The sequence below is a fragment of the Cervus canadensis genome, chromosome 1, assembly GCF_019320065.1.
Source record: "Cervus canadensis isolate Bull #8, Minnesota chromosome 1, ASM1932006v1, whole genome shotgun sequence".
Lineage (NCBI taxonomy): Eukaryota > Metazoa > Chordata > Mammalia > Artiodactyla > Cervidae > Cervus > Cervus canadensis.
The window spans coordinates 23663310-23687386 of record NC_057386.1 but is presented as its reverse complement, the minus strand read 5'-3'; the positions used below and the strand labels follow the sequence as shown (position 1 = coordinate 23687386).

General features: G+C 44.9%; 1 protein-coding gene and 2 non-coding genes across 4 annotated transcripts; 2 read left to right on the top strand and 1 right to left on the bottom strand.

The window, feature by feature from the left end:
• Positions 1 to 1760: 1760 nt before the first annotated feature.
• Positions 1761 to 1867, bottom strand: LOC122425092. The gene has a single exon (XR_006264693.1). It is a non-coding gene; the product is annotated as a U6 spliceosomal RNA (small nuclear RNA).
• A 4695-nt stretch (positions 1868 to 6562) lies between these two features.
• Positions 6563 to 6669, top strand: LOC122424803. The gene has a single exon (XR_006264540.1). It is a non-coding gene; the product is annotated as a U6 spliceosomal RNA (small nuclear RNA).
• A 4806-nt stretch (positions 6670 to 11475) lies between these two features.
• Positions 11476 to 22096, top strand: PHB (prohibitin). 2 transcript variants are annotated; one of them, XM_043470858.1, is made up of 7 exons: positions 11476 to 11555; positions 12795 to 12909; positions 14364 to 14525; positions 16964 to 17106; positions 17242 to 17358; positions 19530 to 19625; positions 20959 to 22096. In XM_043470858.1, exons 2-7 carry the CDS (start codon positions 12822 to 12824, stop codon positions 21169 to 21171), a joined length of 819 nt encoding a protein of 272 aa, XP_043326793.1. In that variant the 5' UTR covers positions 11476 to 11555; positions 12795 to 12821; the 3' UTR covers positions 21172 to 22096. The 2 variants fall into 2 exon arrangements, with proteins under 2 accessions (XP_043326793.1, XP_043326801.1); XM_043470866.1 differs by lacking the exon at positions 11476 to 11555 and adding an exon at positions 12279 to 12362.
• Positions 22097 to 24077: the final 1981 nt, after the last annotated feature.

Here is a 24077-nt window from a genome sequence, read left to right as displayed (position 1 = left end):
GATGTATAGTAGTAACTTGTTGTATTTTAATTTGCATTTCCTTGGTGACTAATCTCATGTGTTTGTTAGCTTTTTGACGCTAAGGAACTTTGATGAAGGATTCATTCAAATCTTTTGTCTACTTAAAAATTTTTTAAACTGAGTTTATATTCTTGTTCTTGAGTTGTAAGAGTTCTTTACATGTATTGGATACAAGTCTTTTCTCATATAAATATATTTCAGATACTTTCTCCCAGTTTGCAGCTTAAATTTTTTTTCTTAACAGTCTGTTTCAAAAAACAAAAGTTTAAATCTTAATGGAGTCTAATTTATCCATTTTTTTTCTTCTATGATTTGTGTCTTTTGTGTCCTATGTAAGAAATTCTTACCATAGTCTTGAAGATTTTGTCCTGCTTTTCTTCTAGAAGTTCTATGAATTTAGCTTTTATGTTTGCATCCATGGTTCACTTCAGGTTAACTTTTGTGTGTGGAGAAGGATTAGGGTGAAGTCCTTTAATTTCTCCATATGGATATTCACTCACTCCAGTGTCATTTTTTGAAAAGACAATCCATTGATCATTGAATTACATTGTCATCTTTTAAAACAAAACAAAACAAAAAAACAACTGATTACAGATGTGTGGGTTTATTTCTGGATTCTCTATTTTCTGTTGAGAATCAATACCACATCTTCTAGATTACTGTAGCTTTATGGATAAATGGACACTATACCCTCCATATACACTAAATCTTCTTTGTTTTCTTTTTCAAAATAGTTTTGCCAATTCTAGGTCCTTTGCAATTGTATTTAAATTTTAGAATTAGCCTGTCAATTTTTATCCAAAAGAAACTTGCTGAAATTTTGTTTGGGACTGCTTTGAATCTATAGATTAATGTGAGGAGAATTGATATTTCAATAACATTGAATTTTTATTCAATGAATATAGTGGATCTCTCCATTTCTTTAGGGGTCTTTTAAATTTTTTCTTAGCAATGTTTGTGGTTTTTATCAGACATGTGGTATTGAATTTATCCCTAAGTATTTCATTTTTTTATGCTATTGTAAAGGGTATTTTTAATTTTCAATTTCCATCTTTCAGTTTGTTTATCAGCCTTACATCTTGCATCCTTGCTACACTCACTTATTGGTTCTAATTGCTTCTTTCTAAAATGTTTAGGATTTTCTTCATATACAATAAACAAAAGCAGTTATACTGTATCTTTTCCTGTCTGTATGCCTCCTGTTTATTTTTCTGTGCCTGTTATAGCTTTGTACTGGCAAAGACCTCCTAATATTGAATAGAAGTAATGGAAGTGGGCATGTTTACCTTGATCTTGATTTTAAGGGAAAACACCTTTCATCTCTACCCATTTTTCTTAATAGCATCTGTTCTCATTTCATGCATCTTTCAAGGTTCTTTGCCTTTACTTGAGGATATCCGTTACAGTGTTGTTTGGTTACTTGGTTTAGATTTTCGATGCTCTTTGCCTTGTTTTTTATTCTGCCAAGTTTTTTGTTTGTGTTCTTTTGTTTTTCTTTTGTTTAGTTGTTCTGTTTGTTTTGCTTTTCTTTTTCATTTTATGACTTTCTCAAATGGACTTACATCACTGTCTATTCATATTTGAAAGTGAGGTACTCAGACTGCTGGTTAGTCCCCAATCCTTTCTTCCTGGATACTTGGCTGCCCAGCTAAAGGATACATTTTCTAGCCTCTTCCGTGACTAGATGAGGTCACGCAGCCAAGTTTCACCAATAAACTGAAATGGAATTTCTTTTTTTTTTAAATATGGAATGCTTCATGAATTTGCATGTCATCCTTGCACAGGGGCCATGCTAATCTTCTCTGTATCGTTCCAATTTTAGTATATATGCTGCCAAAGCGAGCACTGAAGTGGAATTTCTATGTGCTGCTTCTGCCTCGTATGCTTACAACAAAATTGCTGCCCTGATTTTCCTGTTTTCCTTCCTGCAAGCTGGAACACAGATGGCCCATGATCAAATGAAGACAATCTTTTAGGGGATGACAAACCAACGAAAGGAAACTGGGTCTGTGAATGACCTGTGGAACAAAGAGAAACTAAATTCTATCTTCTTTAGTCCACTGTATTTTGGGGTCTCCTTATAGCAAGTCAAACTCTGCCCTAACTGATATTCCAGCTAATACAAGCACTGAAAAGCTGGCTGGAAGCTTCACTGGTGTGAATGTCCAGGGGTGAGTTTCACTCCAAGACAGTGGCTCTCCAGATGTGGTTCAGATAACCTGGGGGTCCTTGAGGCCCTTTCAGGGGGTACTTAAAATCAAAATTATTTTCATGACAATACTAAATTATTATTTACCTTTTTCACTCTCGTTCTCTCCTGAGTGTCAGCAGAGTTTTCCAGAGGCTACATGACCTGTGATAGCATAACAGAATAAATGAAGAACCTCAGATTTGCAAAAATGTAAAACAATGCCACTCTTCTCACTAAATATTTTTACTTGAAAACTATAGTTATTTTTCATAAAAATACATTAACACATAGTTTATTGTTAGTTATTTTTAAATGAGTAAGTAAATATTCTCTATTTTTTTCATTTCAATCTTGAATATGTATCTTTTTTTAAATTGAAGTATAGTTGCTTTACAATGTTGTGTTAGTTTCAGGTGTATAGCCCAGGGATTAACATATACCTGAAAAAGTATATGCATATAAATAAGTAATATATATTTTTTCCAGATGCTTTTCCCTTGTAGGTTATTACAAAATATTGAGTTTAGTTCCCTGTGCTACATAGTAGGTGCTTGTTGGTTACCTATTTTATATATAGTAATATGTATATGTTAATCCCCAAACTCCTAATTTCTGCACCCCCCATCATCCATTTTTAAAAGCTCTTTGGAATACTTAATAATTTTGAAGAACACAGAAGTTCCTAAGATCAAAAAGTTTAAGAACCATTGCACAAGGATGACCTGCCAGGGTCCTTTCAGTGGGGATTTCCAACTGTCAGGATCTGTGGGGTTTTCTCCTGCTTAGAAACTTTCAGAGACCTCTCACTGCACTTAGAACATGGTGGGTAACTGTCCCAGTCCCATTCACTCATTATAGTTGGACCACACTGGGTTCCTTCAGGGCACCAAGGTCCAGCCTGCCTGGAGGTCTCTGCACTCTAGGGAAACGGCTTCACTGAGGCAACCCTGGCAACCTTACATGGCTCAACAGAGTCCACATCGGCAATGCTGGAACTTCAGCGAAATTTGTCTTGCAGAATACCATGTGATCCTCCTATGACAAAAGAGAGGCCAGTGAGGAGCTGCTACAAGGCTATTTTTTACTCATTTCCTTATCTACCAGGAAAGCTGTCAGGAAATAGTTTCTCCTAGCCTCTTGGTTCTGGTGAGATCTGAGACTTTCTGTCTCACCCACCCCACTACCCCCTTAGGGAGCGGGCTCTTCAGCAACAGGGCGTCCTAACCTCCCGCCCCATTTGTTTCTGTGATGCCTTACTCAAAGGTCATTAGGAGTTAGCATCTTTGGCTACTCTTCCTTTTGGTGTCTGTATAAGTAATAAACTGTCTGAATCTAAACAGGGCTCCTTGTCACTTTACCAGCCAAATCTCTCTGCCATGCCTTTCCTTGGGATGGGCATGTCAATGTTATTCTCTTTTCCCATCCCACCCAACCTTTCACATCTAACTTCTTTATTTCTTGTTGTGAATGTTATTTCCTCATGGAGCCCTCCTTGACTAGCTCGCTCAAAACAGACGCACCGTATCAGACACTGTTGGTCGCAATTCCAACATCCATTCTCCCTTGCATCCTGTTCCTTGCTAACAAACAGCCTCATTTTGATTTCTTAGCATATTAGGTTCTCATGTGGTTGAAGAGAGGCCAGCCCTCCCCAGTCCCAGAGGCTGACTTTCTGGCTCATCAAATTCCAACACTGTAATGCCATTCCTTTGCCAGTGACTGTTCTGAAAGGGGCAGATGACACAGTTCTGCCCAATAGCACATGGGTGGAAGTCTGTTTGTGTGCTTCTGAGAAACTTTACCTCACTCATCTAAGGGGGCCAAAAACATGACATGCCCTTTTCCTGCCTTCTGGCCTTTGGTTATTATTGTGTGAGAACATTAAACTTGAACCTTCTACAGTCATCTTGTGTCCTTGTGGGGACAAGCACGAGGATGAAAGTCAACACCTGAAGATGGCAAAGCTGAAAGATGGAAACATTCTGAGTCACTGAGGGCTTGGTGAGCCACTGAATTAACCAACACCACACCAGCTCTCCCCTGAGACTTGCTAGTTGATATATTTCTTTACTGTTTAAGTCAACCGAGTCCACTCTTCTGTTACTTGCAGTACTTCATTACTGATGCATCATTGTCTTACTATTTCCTTCACGAAGCTAGTCAAAATTCCATATCATTTATTCCTTTGTGTACTTCTCTTTTGTCTGAATACACCACTCTCCCTTCATCCCATAATGTAAATTCCATGAGGACAGGAGCCTTCTCTGTCTTCTTCATCACTTATCTCCAGTGTCTAGCATGATGCAAGAGGCCTCCAATAACATGTGTCAAATGAATAAAGAAAGAGTTGTTTTTCTATAATTACTTGCTTTAGTTACCATCCTTCCAGTTATGGCACTGATCCTGGAAGTAGAATCAACCTCTGTTTGGATATTAATTACAGATTGCGCAGTCCCACAGCTTGGAATAGCACAGGCTATGGTTTAAGATATATCTGTCACTTGCCAGCCATGTGACAGTAACCAAGTTACCTTGCTTCTCTGAATCTCCACTTCTTCAGCCTTGTCTAACTCAATGAAACTATGAGCCATGCCGTGTGGGGCCACCCAAAATAGATGGGTCATGGTGGAGAGTTCTGACAAAACGTGGTCCACTGGAGAAGGGAATGGCAAACCACTTCAGTATTCTTGCCTTGAGAACCCCATGACCAGTATGAAAAGGCAGAAAGATAGGACACTGAAAGATGAACTTCCCAGGTCAGTAGGTACCCAATACGCTACTGGAGATCAGTGGAGAAATAACTCCAGAAAGAATGAAGTGATGGAGCCAAAGCAAAAACAACACCCAGTTGTGGATGTGACTGGTGATGGAGGTAAAGTCTGATGCTATAAAGAGCAATACTGCATAGGAACCTGGAATGTTAGGTGCATGAATCAAGACAAATTGGAAGTGGTCAAACAGGAGATGGCAAGAGTGAACACGGTTCCAAGAACAGCATCTTAGGAATCAGCAAACTAAAACAGACTGGAATGGGTGAATTTCACTCAGATGACCATTATATCTACTACTGTGGGCAAGAATCCCTTAGAAGAAATGGAGTAGCCATCATGATCAACAAATGAGTCTGAAATGCAGCACTTGGATGCAATCTCAAAAACAACGGAATGATCTCTGTTTGTTTCCAAGGCAAACCATTCAATATCACAGTAATCCAAGTCTATGCCCTGATCAGTAATGCTGAAGAAGCTGAAGTTGAACAGTTCTATGAAGACCTACAAGACCTTCTAGAACTAACAACCAAAAGAGATGTCCTTTTCATTATAGGGTATGGAATGCAAAAGTAGGAAGTCAAGAAATACCTGGAGTAACAGGCAAATTTGGCCTTGGAGTATGGAATGAAGCAAGACAAAGGCTAATAGAGTTTTTCCAAGAGAATGCACTGGTCATAGCAAACACCCTCTTTCAACAACACAAGACAAGACTCTACACGCGGACATCACCAGATGGTCAATACTGAAATTAGATTGATTATATTCTTTGCAGCCAAAGATGGAGAAGCTGTATACAGTCAGCAAAAACAAGACCAGAAGCTGACTGTGGCTCAGATCATGAACTCCTTATTGCCAAATTCAGACTTAAATTGAAGAAAGTAGGGAAAACCACTAGATCATTCAGGTATGACCTAAGTCAAATCCTTTATGATTATACAGTGGAAGTGAGAAATAGATTCAAGGGATTAGATCTGATAGACAGAGTGCCTGAAGAACTATGGATGGAGGTTTGTGACATTGTACAGGAGGCAGGGATCAAGACTGTCCCCAAGAAAAAGAAATGCAAAAAGGCAAAATGGTTGTCTGAGGAGACCTTACAAATAGCTGTGAAAAGAAGAGAAGTGAAAGGCAAAGGAGAAAAGGAAAGATACACCCATTTGAATGCAGAGTTCCAAAGAATAGCAAGGAGAGATAAGAAAGCCTTCCTCAGTGATCAATACAAAGAAATAGAGGGAAACAATAGAATAGGAAAGACTAGAGATCTCTTCAAGAAACTTAGATACCAAGGGAACATTTCATGCAATGATGGGCACAATGAAGGACAGAAATGGCATGGACCTAACAGAAGCAGAAGACATTAAGAAAAGGTGGCAAGAATACACAGAACTATACAAAAAAGATCTTCATGACCCAGATAATCACGATGGTGTGATCACTCACCTAGAGCCAGACATCCTGAAATATGAAGTCAAGTGGGTCTTAGGAAGCATCACTGCAAACAAAGCTAGTGAAGGTGATGAAACTCCAGTTGAGCTATTTCAAATCCTAAAAGATGATGCTGTAAAAGTGTTTCACTCAAGTGCTCGCTTCGGCAGCACATATACTAAAATTGGAACGATACAGAGAAGATTAGCATGGCCCCTGCGCAAGGATGACACGCAAATTCGAGAAGCGTTCCATATTTTTCAATGTGGACGAGAACTAATTGCTGATGGTCCAATAAAGTTATTGAACTGCAAAAAAAAAAAAAAAGTGTTTCACTCAATATGCCAGCAAATTTGGAAAACTCAGCAGTGGCCACAGGACTGGAAAAGGTCAATTTTCATTCCAATCCCAAAGAAAGGTAATGCCAAGGAATGTTCAAACTATCACACAATTGCACTCATTTCACACACTAGCAAAGTAATGCTCAAAATTCTCCAAGTCAGGCTTCAACAGTATGTGAACCGTGAACTTCCAGATGTTCAAGCTGGATTTAGAAAAGGCAGAGGAACCAGAGATCAAACTGCCAACATCTGCTGGATCAAGAGAGTTCCAGAAAACATCTACTTCTGTTTCATTGATTATGCCAAAGCCTTTGACTGTGTGGATCCCAACAAACTGTGAAAAATTCTGAAAGAGACGGGAATACGAGACCACCTGACCTGCCTCTTGAGAAACCTGTATGCAGGTCAGGAAGGAACAGTTAGAACTGGACGTGAAATAACAGACTGGTTCCAAATGGGGAAAGGACTACGTCAAGGCTGTATATTGTCACCATGCTTATTTAACTTATATGCAGAGTACATCATGAGAAACACTGGGCTGGAGGAAGCACAAGCTGGAATCAAGATTGCTGGGAGAAATATCAATAACCTCAGATATGCAGATGACACCACCCTTATGACAGAAAGCGAAGAAGAACTAAAGAGCCTCGTGATGAAAGTGAAATAGGAGAGTGAAAATGTTGGCTTAAAAGTCAACATTCAGAAAACTAAGATCACAGCATCTGGTCTCATCACTTCATGGCAAATAGATGGGGAAACAGTGGAAACAGTGACAGATTTTATTATTTGGGCTCCAAAATCACTGCAGATGGTGACTGCAGCCATGAAATTAAAAGACGCTTGTTCCTCGGAAGAAAAGTTATGACCAACCTAGACAGCATATTAAAAGGCAGAGACATTACTTTGCCAACAAAGGCTCGTCTAGTCAAAGCTATGGTTTTTCCAGTAGTCATGTATGGATGTGAGAGTTGGACTATAAAGAAAGCTGAGTGCCAAAGAATTGATGCTTTTGAACTGTGGTGTTGGAGAAGACTCTTGAGAGTCCCTTGGACAGCAAGGAGATCCAACCAATCCATCCTAAAGGAAATCAGTCCTGAATATTCATTGGAAGGACTGATGCTGAAACTCCAGTCCTTTGGCCACCTGATGCAAAGAACCAATTCATTTGAAAAGACCCTGATGCTGGGAAAGATTGAAGGCGGCAAGAGAAGGGGACAACAAAGGATGAGATGGTTGGATGGCATCACCGACTCAATGGACATGAGTTTGAGTAAACTCCAGGAGCTGGTGATGGGCAGGGAGGCCTGGTGCGCTACAGACCATGGGGTGGCAAAGAGTTGGACACGACTGAGCAACTGAACTGAACTGAATTGAAATAAGACTGTATTTATGAAGCAAGTGGTTCACAGTCAGTGTTCAAGATGTATTTCTTCTTAACACCAATGTGCACACCTGGCTGGAAGAAGAGCTGAAGGGGAAATGACTTGTGTAGCAATAAATTGGATCCACCCCTGAAGCTGCTACCCCAAAGCTGCTCTTCCCTAATTTTTTAAAATACTAATTTATTTATTTTAATTAGAGGCTAATTACTTCACAACATTGTAGTGTTTTTTTGCCATACATTGACATGAATCAGCCATGGATGTACATGTGTCCCCCAACCTAAGCCCTCTTCCCACCTCCCTCCCCATCCCATTCCTCAGGGTTGTCCCAGTGCTCTGGCTTTGAGTGCCCTGTTTCATGCACTGAAGTTGGACTGGTCATCTATTTCACATATGGTAATATACATGTCCCACCCTCACCTTCTCCCACAGAGTCCAAAAGTCTGTTCTTTATATATGTGTCTCTTTTGCTGTCTCGCGTATAGGGTCATCATTACCATCTTTCTAAATTCCATATATATGCATTAATATACTGTATTGGTGTTTTTCTTTCTGACTTACTTCACTCTGTATAATAGGCTCGTTTCATCCACCTTATTAGAACTGATTAAAATGCATTCTTTTTAATAGCTGAGCAATATTCCATTGTGCGTATGTACCACAGCTTTCTTATCCATTCGTCTGCTGGTGGACATCTAGGTTGCTTCCATGTCCTAGCTGTTGTAAACATTGCTGCGATAAAAATTGGTGTACATGTGTCTCTTTCAATTCTAGTTTCCTCGGTGTGTATGCCCAGCAGTGAGATTGCTGGGTCATATGGCAGTTCTATTTCCAGCTTTTTAAGGAATCTCCACACTGCCCCAATGCTGCTCTTCCTTAATTTTTGCCTCAGCCCAATTAAATTCTTCCCAGATACCCCCCTCAGTATGATTATCCTTTATCCTTCCCATCTCTCCACCTACAACTAGCCCAGGTCCACACAGTGCCCTCATGTCACATGAGTTTTCCTGTTGCCTTTGCTTCCCAGGACACAGAGGGGAAGTGGAAACAGGGCTTAGACCTAGAAGACATGTGATCCGGTCCAGTCTGGCTCTGACTAGATGAGTGACCCCAAACAAGTGATTTAACCTCTGAACTTTGACTTCTTTATCTGTAGAACATAAGGGGTTGTGATGATGCTCATGTGGGATGTTGTAGATACACAGACTTGAAAGTTATAAAACATACAAAAATTGGTTTTTTTTTGTTTTTTTTTTTTTCATATTTTCAGCATTCTGCTGGTGAGAGGAGAACGGAAGCGGACAATACTATGGCTGTTCTTGCAGGATTCTGGAGCATACTGCCTTGCGCTTCCTGGCCACAGTCTGCCTAACCAGCCACTTCAATGCTCTTCATTATTCATTCATTCAATAAATACTTACTGAGTGCCCACCGTGTGCCAAGCACTGTCGTACGTTCTGGGAACAGAACAATGAAGGTAGTAGACTAAATATTCAGCTCTCATAGAGTGTGCATTCCGGTAGGCAGAGGAAAAGCCTGTGGGCACTGAGGGTAAATACATACTACCTGGAGAATGCTGCCATGCATATCTCTGGCCCTTTGTTACCCCACGGGTGCCAAGTGGGGACAAAGGAGAAAGACAGAGAGGAGAGGAATGCAGGAAAAAGAAGCTGAAAGAATCCAATCATACCAGAATCCAGAAATGGGCCTGGTTTCATTCAAATTAAGTGTCCATACACCACTTAGCTACCTCAGTTAAGAATGCAAAACAACAAATCTAATTATGTGGAAACATCAGAGAAACCCAATACCAGAACATTCTTTTTTTCTATTTTAATATAACAAAAGGCAAGGAAGCCTGAGGACAAATTAAGAAGACTAAACCGACATGAAAAATAAATATAGTACCTAATCTTGACTGGCTCCTGTATTGGAGGGTGAGGGGAGAAGACAGCTATAAAGTTCATTATTGGGTCAATGGAAAAAATGGAATGCAGAAGTTAGATTAAATTTATTCAAGTTATGTAAGAGGATACCCTTATTCTTCGAAGATACAAAGAAAGAGAAGAAAGGAGGCAGGGAGAGAAGGAGGGAACAAATGATAAGATGTGAAAATTAATAAGCAGAAACCTCATTTTAAATTGAGTCAGGAGTACAGAAAGGGGAACTCTCACAACCTACCAACAGGTAGAGACTCAACAGGAAGAGACAGCTTTGCATCCCCAATAAGAAGGTTACTACTTTAGTTTCCAGCAGAAGGAAAGAAAATTTTCTCCTTGCTCAGAAACAGCCCAGCCAATAAGAGACTGTCACAATTGAGACAATGAAAAGCCACACTTTCAAATTCCCAGTTTCCTCTAACTCTTTGTTTATGACAGTCCCTTCCAAGTCACCCTTCTCCACTAAAAAAAAGTCCTCTTCCTTGTTCTGCAGACTTGCCTGTGAGTTGCCATAAATTGCTCACCAAGAATTGCAATTCTTTGCTGTTCTTAAGTAAAACCAATTTGCTGATAAAATAACTGGCTATTTTATTGCTTTAGATCAAAAAAGTAAATGGAGCAAATTGTTAGCGGTAGGTGAATTTGAGTAAAGATTACACATCTTCCCTGTACTATCTTTGCAAATTCTCCAAATAAGACTTTTTTTTTTTTTTAATATTGTAGTGGCTTTTGCCATACACTGACATGAATCAGCCATGGATTTACATGTGTTCCCCTTCCCGACAAATAAGACTTTTTTAAAAATGTGTCCACCGAACCCAGACTTTAAGCCCAATCCCTTTTTTAAATTGTTGCATGACCCTGAATGACTCCCTTCCTCTCTCTGGACCTCACTTTCTAGTCCGGATGGTTTCTAAGGTTCTCTCTGACTCTGGCAATCAATGTTCCACAACTCAGGTGGCTTCTAGACAGGGCTTTGTAAAGATAGCTCCTCTGTCTCTCAGTCCACCAGTTACTTCACAACTTTATCCCGCGTGCACACCCGCCCTCTTTCATCAGCCATAAACTTGCCCTTGCCCATCTCGTCCATCAGCCAGAAGGCCCAGCTACTCTTTCTGAGGGCCTTAGGGCTCATCTTCTGGTAGCCTCCAGCTTCAGTTCACAACAGGCACGTGCATTTAGCCCCCAAGAAACTACAGCCCCCTAAATGCTTTGCGGCAACCTCTGGGCCTTCAGTACCACCAAAGACAAAAGGTTTTTCAGCGCAGGTGAGCCCCTGCATGGCTTTTTGGGAATTGTAGTTCATCTGCGAAGAGCCTGGGAACAACAGTAAGGCAGCAAGCCACCGTTCCCAGAATGCATAGCGCTCGTGCTCACCAATCCGAAGCGCGGACCTTGGAAGTAGGGCGGGGACGTGGAGGAGCTGTCCGGCGCACGCGCAGTCTGTGGCTGGGGAATTCATGTGGAGGTCAGAGTGGAAGCAGGTAAGAATGCTGAGGAGCGGCTGTGGTCCGCGTCCTGGCGTCTCTGCAGTTATCCCTCTGCGTTCCCATTCTTCTCAAGTTGGGGCGGGCAGGGTGTGTGCCTGGGTCCGCCTCGTGTCAGAGGGGAAGGGGGTGAGCCTGGGAGGAGCCAGGAGTTGCGTAGAGTGAGGTAGGTGTGTATGGGGGCAGGGCGAGGAATAATCCAGAAGCTATTAGGAATGGAAAGGCCGAGGGGTCAGGACTGGGCGTCCTGATCACGGAAATGGAATAGTTAAGTGCACGGATAGAGATGAAGATACTTAGAAGTTGAGGCCTGAGAAGGAGTGGGAGAGGCTGAAGTGGCCGACGACGATGGGGCGGGGAAAAGACAAAGTTTAAGTGCAAGAGCAGATTGTAGAGCGGTCAGGCGCGCTCCCGCCCACCTCGCCTCTGCCCCCACCCCGACCTGTTCCAGGGCTGTTGCTCGCGGTGCAGCTGTTTAGTACCTTTTTGGCCCTGTTATTTCTCGTGATTTGTTGGCCCCAGAACGTCAGCCAGGGCCTGCTTCCATAATAACAGGTCATTCATTCTTAATACCTGATGTTGAGAAACCGTGGTGAGGAGTTAACCGTGGTCGGTCTTCTAGAATTAGACCTCCAAGTTCCAATCCTGGTTGCCTCCTTCACAGCTGCCTGATCTTAGGCTTCTCTTGTAACTTAAACCTCTCTTTGTGCTTCAGTTTCCTCATCTGTGTAGTCCTCTACTTCATAGGCGTTGATGTGAAGATTAAATACACAAATTGCTGTTAGAAGACTGCCTATTGTAAAGGTTAGCTGCTACTGTTGTTGTTGGAATCACGTTCTTTTCTGAATCAAAATCGCACAGAACCAACCCCTCTTCTAGAGGCTCTCTTCTGGGGCCTGCAGGTCCAGGAGATGAGAGGCAGTTTTGGTATGTTGCTAAGTTTTCTATGGGTAATCCAGCCCATGTCTCCTTCCCATTTTGAACCAATACCCGAGTCGCCATTTCTTTAGTAGAAAAAGAAGAAAGCAGCGGGAAAAGAAGATCAGAGGAATTGATTATACACTTTTACAAGCTGCATAGTGTTATTCATGAAATGCCTTTCAGTTGAAGATTTAGAGCTCTCAGGAGTGGGGAAATAAATAGCTAGCTTGAGAAATGCATGTGATGCCTCAGAGAGGGCTTCCTCTGAGGATTGGGGATTGAGTTGTTTTGTTTGTTTTGTTTTTACCCCCTTAGGTGTGAGTGGGTCCAGCCAAAGGAGACATGGCTGCCAAAGTGTTTGAGTCCATTGGCAAGTTTGGTCTTGCCTTAGCCGTTGCAGGAGGCGTGGTGAACTCTGCCTTGTATAATGGTGAGGCTCTGAGGGGTGGTGGGTCACTGACCTTTGCCAGAGGATTTTCATTGGTCTGCCTAGCCCGTGTGACACTCCTGTTGGCAAGCGCTTGCTGTGAATATATTTGTGACCAAGAAGGCTCACCTGCTGCCATCCTGCACCATATGATGGCCTTGTCATCAGAACCTCTGTCCTTGTAGCCATAGGTTCTCTCAGAGCCTTTATTTACAGAGAGCCTCCCAAGCTAGTTGGGTGTTTCCACCTTCTCTTGTTAAAGTGATGCTGTAGCAATATGTCGGAATTTTGCTGGCCAGTTGAAATGGAGAGTGCGTTCTCTTCTGCTTGTGTGGGAAGTAACTCAGCAAGGTCATTAGACCTTTGGTGACCTTGATCTGAGCAGAAACTTTTGCTCTGCTCTAGTTGAGTTGTTCCCGAGAAAATATCTTTGAGATACATTGCCCAGCTTTTAACAGCGTAACCAGACTTGAAGCTATCTTTTGGGGACTTCCCTGTCAGTCCAGTGGTTAAGACTCTGCAGGGGGCGCAGGTTTGGTCCCTGGTTGGCGAATTAAGATCCTGCAGGTGGAGCGGTGTGGCCAAAAATTTAAAAAATAAAACTAGCTAGGTTTTCTTCTACTTTTCTGGGTGACCTTAGGCAAGTCACCTTCCGCTCCATAGGACTTAGCTTTCTCGTTGGTCAAGCAGCAGGACTGAACTAGTTTGTGTCTAAGACCCCTCCTGCTTTGATATTCTCTTAACTTTTTACCGTTGGAAAGCAGCAGTAGATTGACCCACCTCACTTGAGACTCTGACAACAGGAGGATTACTTTCAGAGTGAGGATACTGGACCAACTGTAAAGTCCAAAAAGGCAGAGACAGAAAGTGGCTGATAGAAAAGCCTGCTCAGCTTCTGTGGCCCAGCTTTATACTCTGATCTCTTTGGCCACCCTGCATGGCTAGACTATAATCACCATCATTAATTTCTCTCTGAAATTAGCAAGACAGTTCTATAACCCCTTCAGACTTTAGAGAAACCAAGCTGTTGGAAAGAAAAAAATGAGGACTTCCAAATTTTAGGATTGCCATAGGAAGGGTGCTACTTCTGGGAACACTGGGTTAAATTGGAACCAGGATGGACTGTGAGTTTTAGAAGGAAGTTTTGGGAGCTGGTTCCTAGGAATGTGTTGGTGGGAGTTCACGGGTGGAGTGGTTAATCAGAAAATCAGCAGCCAGTTTCAAGGAGGAAGAAGGCTGAGAATAGATCCTGTTACTGACGTCCTTGAGAGGACACCGGACAGAAAGTGATTGCTTTGTTTTGTAGCTGTTAAGAAGCCTCTGGAGTCCTGAAGTGTGGGAAGACAGAGCGAGAGACCTACTATATGAACAGAAAACACCAGGGGTCTTTCAGACATGATCCTTTTGGTTAAAGGGTGAGGGGGTTTTTCTGACCTGTTGTTATCCTTCATTCCCAGTGGATGCTGGGCACAGAGCTGTCATCTTTGACCGGTTCCGGGGAGTGCAGGACATTGTCGTAGGAGAAGGGACTCACTTCCTCATCCCTTGGGTACAGAAGCCAATCATATTTGACTGCCGCTCTCGACCACGTAACGTGCCAGTAATCACTGGTAGCAAAGGTGAGTCTCATCTGTGGGTCAGGTAGAAGTAGAGTGTGTGGAACGGGTGCTGTGGGATCCAGAATGGGTTGAACTTCCCTAAATACTTTTCCTCAAGAGTTTTATGTGGCTACCGAGAAAGAAATATACAAGCATGCCTCAAGACATATAAGTTCAGTCCCAGACACCTGCAACAAAGCAAATGTTGTAGTAAAGCGAGTCACACAAATATTTTTGTTTCCCAGTGCATATAGATGTTTATCCCATACTGTATCCTATTACAGGTGCAATAGCTTTATCTCTAAAGAAACAGTGTACATACCGTGATTAAAAAATACTTGATGGCTAAAAATTGCTAACCATCATCTGAGCCTTCAGTGAATTATAGTAGTAGCATCACAGATTACCATAATGAATGTAATAATATTGGGAAAGTTTGGAATATTGAGGGGGTTACCAAAATGTGACTCAGAGACTTTCTTGGTAGTTAAGAATCTTCCTTGTAATGCAGGGGATACTGGTTCGATCCCCAGTCAGTGAACTAAGATCCCACAACTAAGGGGGTGCACACGAGCCACAACTAGAGAGTCCCCGTATTGCAGCAAAAGATCCCGTGTGCCACAACTAAGACCCAAATCAGCCAAATAAATATTTTTTAAAATGTGACACAGACATGAAGTGAGCAGGTGCTGTTAGAAAAAGGGTGGTGATAAACTTGCTTGATACAGTGTTGCCCCAGACCTTCAATTTGTAGGAAATATGGTGTATGCGAAGCACAATTAAATGAGGTGTGCCTGTATGTTCAAGATACATACACAACTGTATGAATTTAGAGAAATGAACAGATATATTTCAGTAGTTGCATAGCGATCCAGTTTTAAAGAAATCTGAATGTGCCTTTGCGCTCTCTCTTGGTTGACCCTTCCCATCAGTTCTTGTTCCCCCACGGTGACTGTAAACTGATCTCCGGCCATTGTGTTTGCCTTCACAGCTGACTTACCCTTTGCCTTGCTTTCCAAGGCCTATGTTTCCAGCAGTGCTGCTCTCACACTGTTACCTTCTGGGCCAAGGCACACGTCCCTGAGAGCAATCTGGTGTCTGACAGGCCACTGACTCCCTAGTTGGAGCCTGAAATGAATTGCTATCACTGTTCTTCCCCCACATCGTACACACAGAGGTGCACTGCAGTAAATGGAGCGGCAGATGCTGGCTCGGCTGTGACTGTTCTGTGCGAGAGGAGAGGGTCGCGTGGATGTTCCTGGTCCTTGGCAGATGTTTGCTTTCTACAGTCGTGTCAGGCTTTGTGCTGGGTCGGAGGGTGCGGTAGTTCATTGATGAGTAAAGCAGGAGCCTTTAGGAGATCGATCTAGCAAGGGAGACAGACGTGGACAGGTGTTGAGAATTGGGATATGGTGAATGCAGCGTATAAGAGAGCAGAGGGGAACTGTGAGGAACAGGCGTCTGTGCTGATGCTTGAGAATGAGAAGTGTGTTGGACAGGGGAGGGGACAGGGTATTGTCTAATCTATCCTGTTTCTCCCAGCGAGGGAGAAGACGAGCCTCCTGTAAAGGGTCTGGCCTGCCTGCTACTTCAGAGGAGATCAACAGTGGGGTGGGGTTCATTAAGAAACATCTTATCTTAACTTAAAGGCCTTAAGGAGCACGTGTGTAACCATTTCCCACTCTGGTGCCTGGTTCAGAACTCATCTCATGGGCACTTGGTCCATATTGTTGATGACTGCAAGCAGTGCCTCAGCTCCAAGCACAGCTGGATTGTCAGGGGAAGTTGTAATTCCCTGGGTCCTTTGACTGGTAATGAGAAGCAGCCTCTCGATGAGTCTGATAACCCCTCACCTCTGTTGCATATTTGACGGAGTGCTTTTGTACCTGTTTCCTCCTTCAGTTTCTCCCAACATGCCTGGAAGGCAGATGATATCATCCCCATTCGTACAGATGAGGAAATAAGCTGAGAGAGGCTAAGGCTTAGTGGGTCCGTGTAATAAGTAAACATCAGAGTTAAGGCACAGCCAGGCCCTGGGCCGCTAGTCCACTGGACCCACAATCACCTCTCCGAAGCATACTCCTGCCTTGAGCCACGTTTAACCCGGCCTTGGAGAGGCCTTATCCTAGAATTCTTGGCATTGGCCTATTTCTTTGCTTAAAATATTCATTATTCCAGAGATTCCACGGCACCTACTAGACCTATAATCAGAATTTGCTCGTGTCAGAGGGCATTCAGGACACGGAAAAGCTGTCATCACCAGAATCCTTTGGGAAGTTATTAGCGCTGGTGCTCTGCTGGGTTCTCTACCAAAGAAACCATGAACCTGTGCACCTCACCTTGAAGGGTTGGTTAATCAGCAACTTTACTTATAAATTGTAGCAGATTTGGCATAGGGGAGGTCATAGGAGGCCATGTGATTTGTATTTTTAACTCCAGCATTTGTGTCCTGCCCTCAGATTTACAGAATGTCAACATCACCCTGCGCATCCTCTTCCGGCCGGTTGCTAGTCAGCTTCCTCGCATCTTCACCAGCATTGGAGAGGACTACGATGAGCGCGTGCTGCCGTCCATCACTACAGAGATCCTCAAGTCCGTGGTGGTGAGTGAGCAGGGCCTCGGCCTCAAGCCCAGCCCCCAAGAGCGCACTCACTGGCAGGAAGAGCTTGGTGATGGCTGATTGGGATTCTGCTTCTTTGCAATCATGACTGGCTCCTCTGCCTTCCCTTGGAACCAGGCTCGCTTTGATGCTGGAGAACTGATCACCCAGAGAGAGCTGGTCTCCAGACAGGTGAGCGATGACCTCACAGAGCGAGCAGCGACCTTTGGGCTCATCTTGGATGACGTATCCTTGGTAAGGGTCTTGGGGAGCCTGGGGGGTGGGGTGGGGTGCCTGGCTCCATTTCTGGGTAGATACTGTGAGGTCCTACCTTCCACTTTCCTTGATGAAGACTTGAAAAGGTGGAACCTTCTTAGTGGTATGAGACAGTCTCCTTGGGTTTATTTTCAGATGAGGATTCTTCTGCCTCCCCTGTGCCGCAGACATTCCTATTTTGACTATTGGTCCTCCCCAGGTGGTCCCTAGCCACTTGATTTTTTACCTTCCCCAGACTGAGTGTTCCTCACAGCTCCCCGGGAAGTGTTGTCATGTTTACCTCGTTTGACACAGACAGAAACTACCTGGAAGAGACCAGGGAGCAGCTTGGATAGTCTTTTCTCCCTTGCCCAGACCTCCCAGCCTGACCCTTGGGAATTTCCTAACACCTAGGGTTTGAAGTGCCATGACAGGAACTCTGGGAACTCCCCACGAAAGGTGATAGAGTGTAAATGAATGGTTCCGTCCCCCAAAGCCTGGTATGGGGGCATCTCTGAGGCATGAGTTACCCTCTTGAGACTGTGTGGTCTGTGTATTTATACGACATTGAATGCCGCAGTGCAGACAGAAAGCAATACAGGCAAGATAGCGTTTCAGATCAGGGAGGGTGAGGGAAAGGGGTCGTGTTTCTGATTCTCTGGGAAAAATCACTTGGAGTGATTTGTTCGGTTAGTGGAGTAGAGTGTTTCCTGTTCCGTTCTCCTGTGCATCGCTGGGGAAGGCAGCGTTTCCCACTCAGCATCTGCGCAGCTGTTTAAACAGTCACCCTGCGCACGCCCGTTGCTCACCCCAGGGCACTGCCTCCGTGGAAGGCTTTTGGGTTCCCTCTACTGGCAAGACGCCAGACTGCAGCCACTTGGCCCTTGTGACCAGAGCAGTTTCTCAGGCCCTCACACTTAGTGCTAATCTAAACACCTCGGCCATGAGAACATAGTAAGTAAAAACCTAAGGAGAACCTTGGCATTTTGCTAAATTTTAACCACATAGTCCATTCTCGGGAAATGCGGGTTGACCACAAGAAACAGTGTCGAAGAGGTGTGAGGAGAAAATTAGGTTTCATGGGGCATTTGCTGCCTTCAGCTGGCCCTTCTGGAAAAAAATTTTATTCCTTAATATGCGCATTTCATTTTCATTTCTCAGGGTCGTATTTTCTTCCCCAAACTTTGAACAGGAGTCCAGAAATGGAGCAAGCAAGGTAGAACAGCTGCAGTATAAGAGTTAGAAGTGTTAAAAATTCTGGAAAGACAATGGACTGTAATTTACTCTCCAGAAGAGGTTTTGAGCTGCTTATTTTTTTTTTTAAAGCAGAGGTTGGGAGTGTGGGGGTGGAATGAAACAAGTAGAATTTGATAGCAAAACCCATACTATTCTCCCCTTTATTCTTCCCATTTAATAAAAAGTTAGATAAATAAATAAATTAGACTTTAGGAGTGCTGAGCTCTGTTCCCATTGTTTGCACTTGGTCACTAGGGAAGGCCTATGCATAATCAGAATTTTATTTATTTATTTATTTTTTATAATCAGAATTTTAAACCTTCACTCTAACAGTAATCTTTACCTGTTTTCTCTTTCTTTTAAACCCTTTACCAGAAGCACTTGCTCATAAGGAATACTGTGATTTGCAAAATCATGATTTGGAAGTCTCACTCATCCTCTTCCTGTTTTGTGGTGGAGATGCTGTGAGAAAGCAGTGGACTGGTTAATCTATAAGCAGAGAGCCTCACACTCTTGAATCCCTGAGAACCAGCTGCGTGCCTCACTCTCAGGGGCTCAGTTTTCCTTCTGGTCTCTGAGGGCTTTGAACAGACCATCAAAGGGCCTTGGAAGAGTGCTTGTCGGTGGTGGGGGTCCTGGAGCCCACAGTTCTCCTCCCCTAGGGAGGTGGTCCATTGAGTAGACACCTTCTGGTGCCCATGGGCTGTTTCCTACCTGAGGACAGTGATGGACAGGAGCACTTTGGGCAGCTGAGGATTCTGGGCTGTGAACTCAGTTTGGACACGGATGTGGAGGTGGAAGGGTGTTCTGGCCTCATGTTATCTCCAGCTGCTAGAGCCATTCCTGGCCTCTTCCTCCAGCCGCCATGGGGGCTCTGCAGCAGCCCTGTCGAAGCAATTACAATGCCTCATCTTGCTCTCACTCTCTCCCGCTAGACGCATCTGACCTTTGGGAAGGAGTTCACAGAAGCGGTGGAAGCCAAACAGGTGGCTCAGCAGGAAGCAGAGAGGGCCAGATTTGTGGTGGAAAAGGTGAGTGCTCAACCAGATGGCAGGAGCCTCTCTCCCCTTTCTCCTGTGCTCAGCCGCCCCGTTTGCTGGGTGGCCTGGAAATTCATCATCTGTCATCTCTTCTTCCGGGATCATCGGAAGGGGATTGAAAGGACTGTGCTCCTGCAATTGGTTCCAGAGTCTTTAGGGTCTAGTCAGGGATATGTGAGGTTATGTTCCTAAATCATTGAAGAGTAATTTCTTTTCCACGTCCCTAAGATCAAAAACACTCTCCCACAAATAAAAATGTTTCTTCTGGAATATTTTCAGCTTTACTGAGAAGTTGTTTTTAACCTTGGTTACACAGTGAAAGCTGACAGCCTAAAGGATCAAACGTTGCACCAGATATACTATTGTTGCTGGATTTTTTTCAAGCACTAAATCCATCCAGATGTGTCAGAGTGTGCTGGGATGCAGTGGATTTGCACAGGGCCTGGTCTTGTATTTATTTCATGTATCTCCTTCTCCCCACCACTAATACACTTGGATTTTTATTCCTAATCTAAGATGCCTTAGTCCTTAGAATCAAGCAAAGAGAGATACATGGGTAGACGTTTTACTTCAGAGAAGATAGACTCCATGTGGGTGGAGATTTTTTTTTTTTTTTCTTTTTTCTGCCTCTCTCCAGCTTTTAGAACATGTCCAGAACCATGCCTGAGGTAGACACTAGGTATCCATAAACATTTGTTGAGTGAACAGCCCCAGAGCCTCAGTTAAGCAGCTGTGTGTTAATCTCAGAAAGGCTCTGCACGGTAACTCTCCTCCCACCCTTCTGAAGGTCATGCGTTGTAGAGAGACATCTTCCTGTTGATAAGAGCTGGGAAAGCCAGGAGGTCTTGTACTGGGTGCCCAAGTTCCTGGTCGGGAAACCCTTGAGCCCACACTCTAAGGAGCATCCTGTGCCTGCTGCTCCTACTTGGCTGCACTGGTTTTGATGAAAGTCACTTTGACTTGGGCCTGGAGGGAAAGATGAGGATTGAGTCTACCTTTCTTTCTTGCTTTCCGTGGCCTGGGATCCTCTAGGCTCATAGTAGGTGGCTGGCTTCAGTTGCTGTTAATGTTATTGAGGACTTTGAAATAATCAGACAGCTCTCTATACAGCCAAGCGAAATGTGTCCGTATAGTAGTGAGCAGTGGGCATGATGGGGGACAGAGGATTGGGTGAACAGTGTTTGTTGAGCCCTTCTGAAGGGGGAGGTAAAATCCCAGAGCTCATTCAGGACCCAGAGAGGGTGCCTAATGCAGTCCTTTTGAGGGTGTAACCCACCATCCATGCCCCAGGGTGTCATTTTGGTCTCTGCCTCCACCCTTGCAGGCTGAGCAGCAGAAGAAGGCAGCCATCATCTCTGCGGAGGGCGACTCCAAGGCGGCGGAGTTGATCGCCAACTCACTCGCCACTGCAGGCGACGGCCTGATCGAGCTGCGCAAGCTGGAGGCCGCGGAAGACATCGCGTACCAGCTGTCACGCTCGCGGAACATCACCTACCTGCCCGCCGGGCAGTCGGTGCTCCTCCAGCTGCCCCAGTGAGGCCCACGCCTCCTGGGCCATCTGGACCACAGCCCCGAAGTTGCTCAGCACCACCTTCCTTCTCCTGCCCCAGAAATCACTGTGAAACTTCATGATTGGCTTAAAGTGAAGGAAATAAAAGTAAAATCACTTCAGATCTCTTAATTACTCAATCAGATGAAACGCTCTGATTTTTCTCATTTCCATCCCCCTTTTTTTTAATTTACCTTCTTACCCAAAATTGCTAAGTGCCTACACAGACCAGCTTGGCCCCTGTCTTTGGGGCCGGCTGGCACTCCTGCCCAGGCACTGACAATTGGCAGAAGAAAGGCAGGGCCTTGTGTGTAATGAGCTGGGAGTCAGTGGGAGGCCTGAGTAAACTTGTAGCCTCCAACCAACCCTTCATTCAGGATTTGAGGAAGATGGCACACGCAGATGAATGGTGAACACAGGCCTCAGTTCCTGCACAGACCCAGCTGAAGAGAGGTGCTGGGGAGGGTCAGAGAGGAAGTGATCCATCTCTTACCATAAATCTGATGCTCTATAACTGCGGGACCAGCGGAAGCAGGTGTGTACAAACGGCACAGATCGAAGAATCTGCCTCCGTGAAGGTGGGTGGGCCTGATTTGATTTGCTCTCCCCCCACCCCAGAGTCCTGGAATGGATTTGAATAGAGAGAGCAGGCCTGGACTGAGATGAGAGTCCTGTGGCCTTCCTCTCCACCTCCCACCTTTGTGTCTCAAATACCCGGCGGATTTCCAGCTTGAAGGATTGCATCCGGCCAGAGCTGTACGGGCCTGCCAAAGACGTGTGCATCCAGTGTTCCTGGCTCCTTGGTTCAGAGACTGCCCTTCTAGAGGGCTCTGTGCCTGTGCCTTGAAGGAAATGACCATGGGAAGAAGACAAATGTGTGTAAACTACTATCAATAAATGACACCCAGACCTAGCTCAGTCTTATGGGTTTGTTTTGTTTGTTTGTGGGAACCATGGGCTCAGGACAGAACATTCCAGCAGTCTTCGTGTGCACATTTGTATCACCAGAGAGGACAGACTCTCCAGCAGGGCAGGAAATGCTTTAGTTTCAGAAAACACTGGGTTGCCGTGTTCCAGATCCATCCCCAGCCTGAAATTAATCAGTGGTGTCAAGTGAGGTTTATCATGACATGGGTACTTAGAAGGTAAGGTCGGATGGAGGTTTGTTAACTTCCTTTGTTATCTTTGAGTTGGGAGCTGTAGGCACATTTGCTGAAAGAGGGATTGACATAAAATACACTGTGCCAAGCCCTCAGTGCGCTCTGGTTGGACTGACACACAGTAGATGGCTTCAGGTGCCTTGCCTGTCATGGGATTGTATTGCTTATTCTGCTTTACTTTGATGTGGAAAGGCCTTGGTCTTTGAAGGGCGGGGGGAGGGGGGGCAGGATTGAGAAATGAGCTGTGCAGGTCACCCACCTCAGATCCTTTCAGGAACAAAACGGAAACAAGTGTGCAGTCAGCACCCACACTGATTGTGCTTTCACCTCTGCTCTCGGCTTAATCCCAGGCTCACCACCTGGCCAAGGAGAGCGGCCTCTTAAGAGGCCTCTGCAGGCTGGTCTGTGACCTGGATTCTGCATTTCGTCTCCCAGAGTGGTAGGGCCAGCTGTCAGCTGGGAAAGGGGACAGATGCACCGATGCGGGGCTGGGCCAGGGACGGAGTTCTCCCAGCACCACACCCCGCTCCCCATTCAGGGCCCCTACACGGGGATCACATCCCTTCCCACCACTGTGAGCATGCCGACAGGCGTGTGACGGGCTCGGGACCCTCAGCTGAACTTCCCACCAAAGCTTCATTCTGATGCTGAGCGAGCCTTTTTCAGCCCATCACCTCACCACCTCCCTGGCATCGGTCATCTCAGGATAACTCTTCCTACTTGTGTTTTTTTGCTGTAAGAGTAGCGACGCCTGCAAGGGGTGAGGTTCCGGAACTCAAAACGCGTGGAAGACTGGAGCAGAAAGAGCTTGACTGCTAAATAGGTTCCAGATCTGCTTCCACTCGGCGGCCTTCCTCCTTTCCTGCCGTTTATTGCTCCGGACACCCTGGGGGTGGAGGAGGGGAGAAGTGGTGCAGGAGGCGCCTCTCTGCCCCAGGCCCTTTTTAAAAGAGCAGTTTGTTTCCCGCATTTGGCAGGAGATTGGATTTCCCACCCAGGTGTGTGAGGGAGCCCTCCCTAGCTTCTGAGTTCTTTCTGCCTCCAGGTCAGCCCTTCAGCAGCAGGCAGGCCAGTTCCTGCTGATTTTGTCTGTAGCCTCCCTGCCATGGATGGTGCCAGTGGTAGCCCAGGGCCTCATTCTGCCTTGACTTCCGCCAAGTAATTCTTTTCACAAATGTTCAAGGGCTGTTAACTGACTGCTCAGCCCCAGAGTCCCCTGAAGGCCTCCGGGTTTCTCCAGACACTGCCACAATGGGCTTTTATCAGCTCAGGATTCTCTTGGCCTTGGATCAAAAGCCCTGTCCTGTCCTGGCCAGGGAGGGGGCCAAGCAGGGAGGGTCTTCGTCCCTGCCTCCTTTGGTCAGGCTGAATAGCTCCCTTGTTTGGGCCCTGAACTGGGGGAACCAGGGAAAGGAGACCCTCGAAGGTTGCTGCATTTTATGCAAGTTCTGCTGGTGTGGACCAAAGTGGGCAGAGCTGTGCTGTCATCCCCAGGTGGGTCAGTTTGAAAGAGAGAGACAATGGAACATTGTCCAAGCGTGGTGTAGCAAATGCTCTTCCAATGAGCCAGTGGTCCAGCCGTCAGCAGGAAAGTGTTTAGGCCCTCCCTTGACCTTTGCCATCTGCCAATACTGTGGGCAAAGCAGCCCATTCTGACTGATAATAACCTTGGTGAGACAGTCACAGGAAGCTGTAATTGATGCCTTTCCTTGGCCTCCTGCATCCTGCACACTG

Excerpts from the sequence above, each read along its gene's own strand:
- PHB (XM_043470858.1), top strand. The coding sequence starts at position 12,822 with ATGGCTGCCAAAGTGTTTGAGTCCATTGGCAAGTTTGGTCTTGCCTTA. Across the intron at positions 12,910-14,363 it reads GAACTCTGCCTTGTATAATG|TGGATGCTGGGCACAGAGCT; the intron begins GTGAGGCTCTGA and ends CTTCATTCCCAG. Across the intron at positions 17,107-17,241 it reads AGATCCTCAAGTCCGTGGTG|GCTCGCTTTGATGCTGGAGA; the intron begins GTGAGTGAGCAG and ends CCTTGGAACCAG.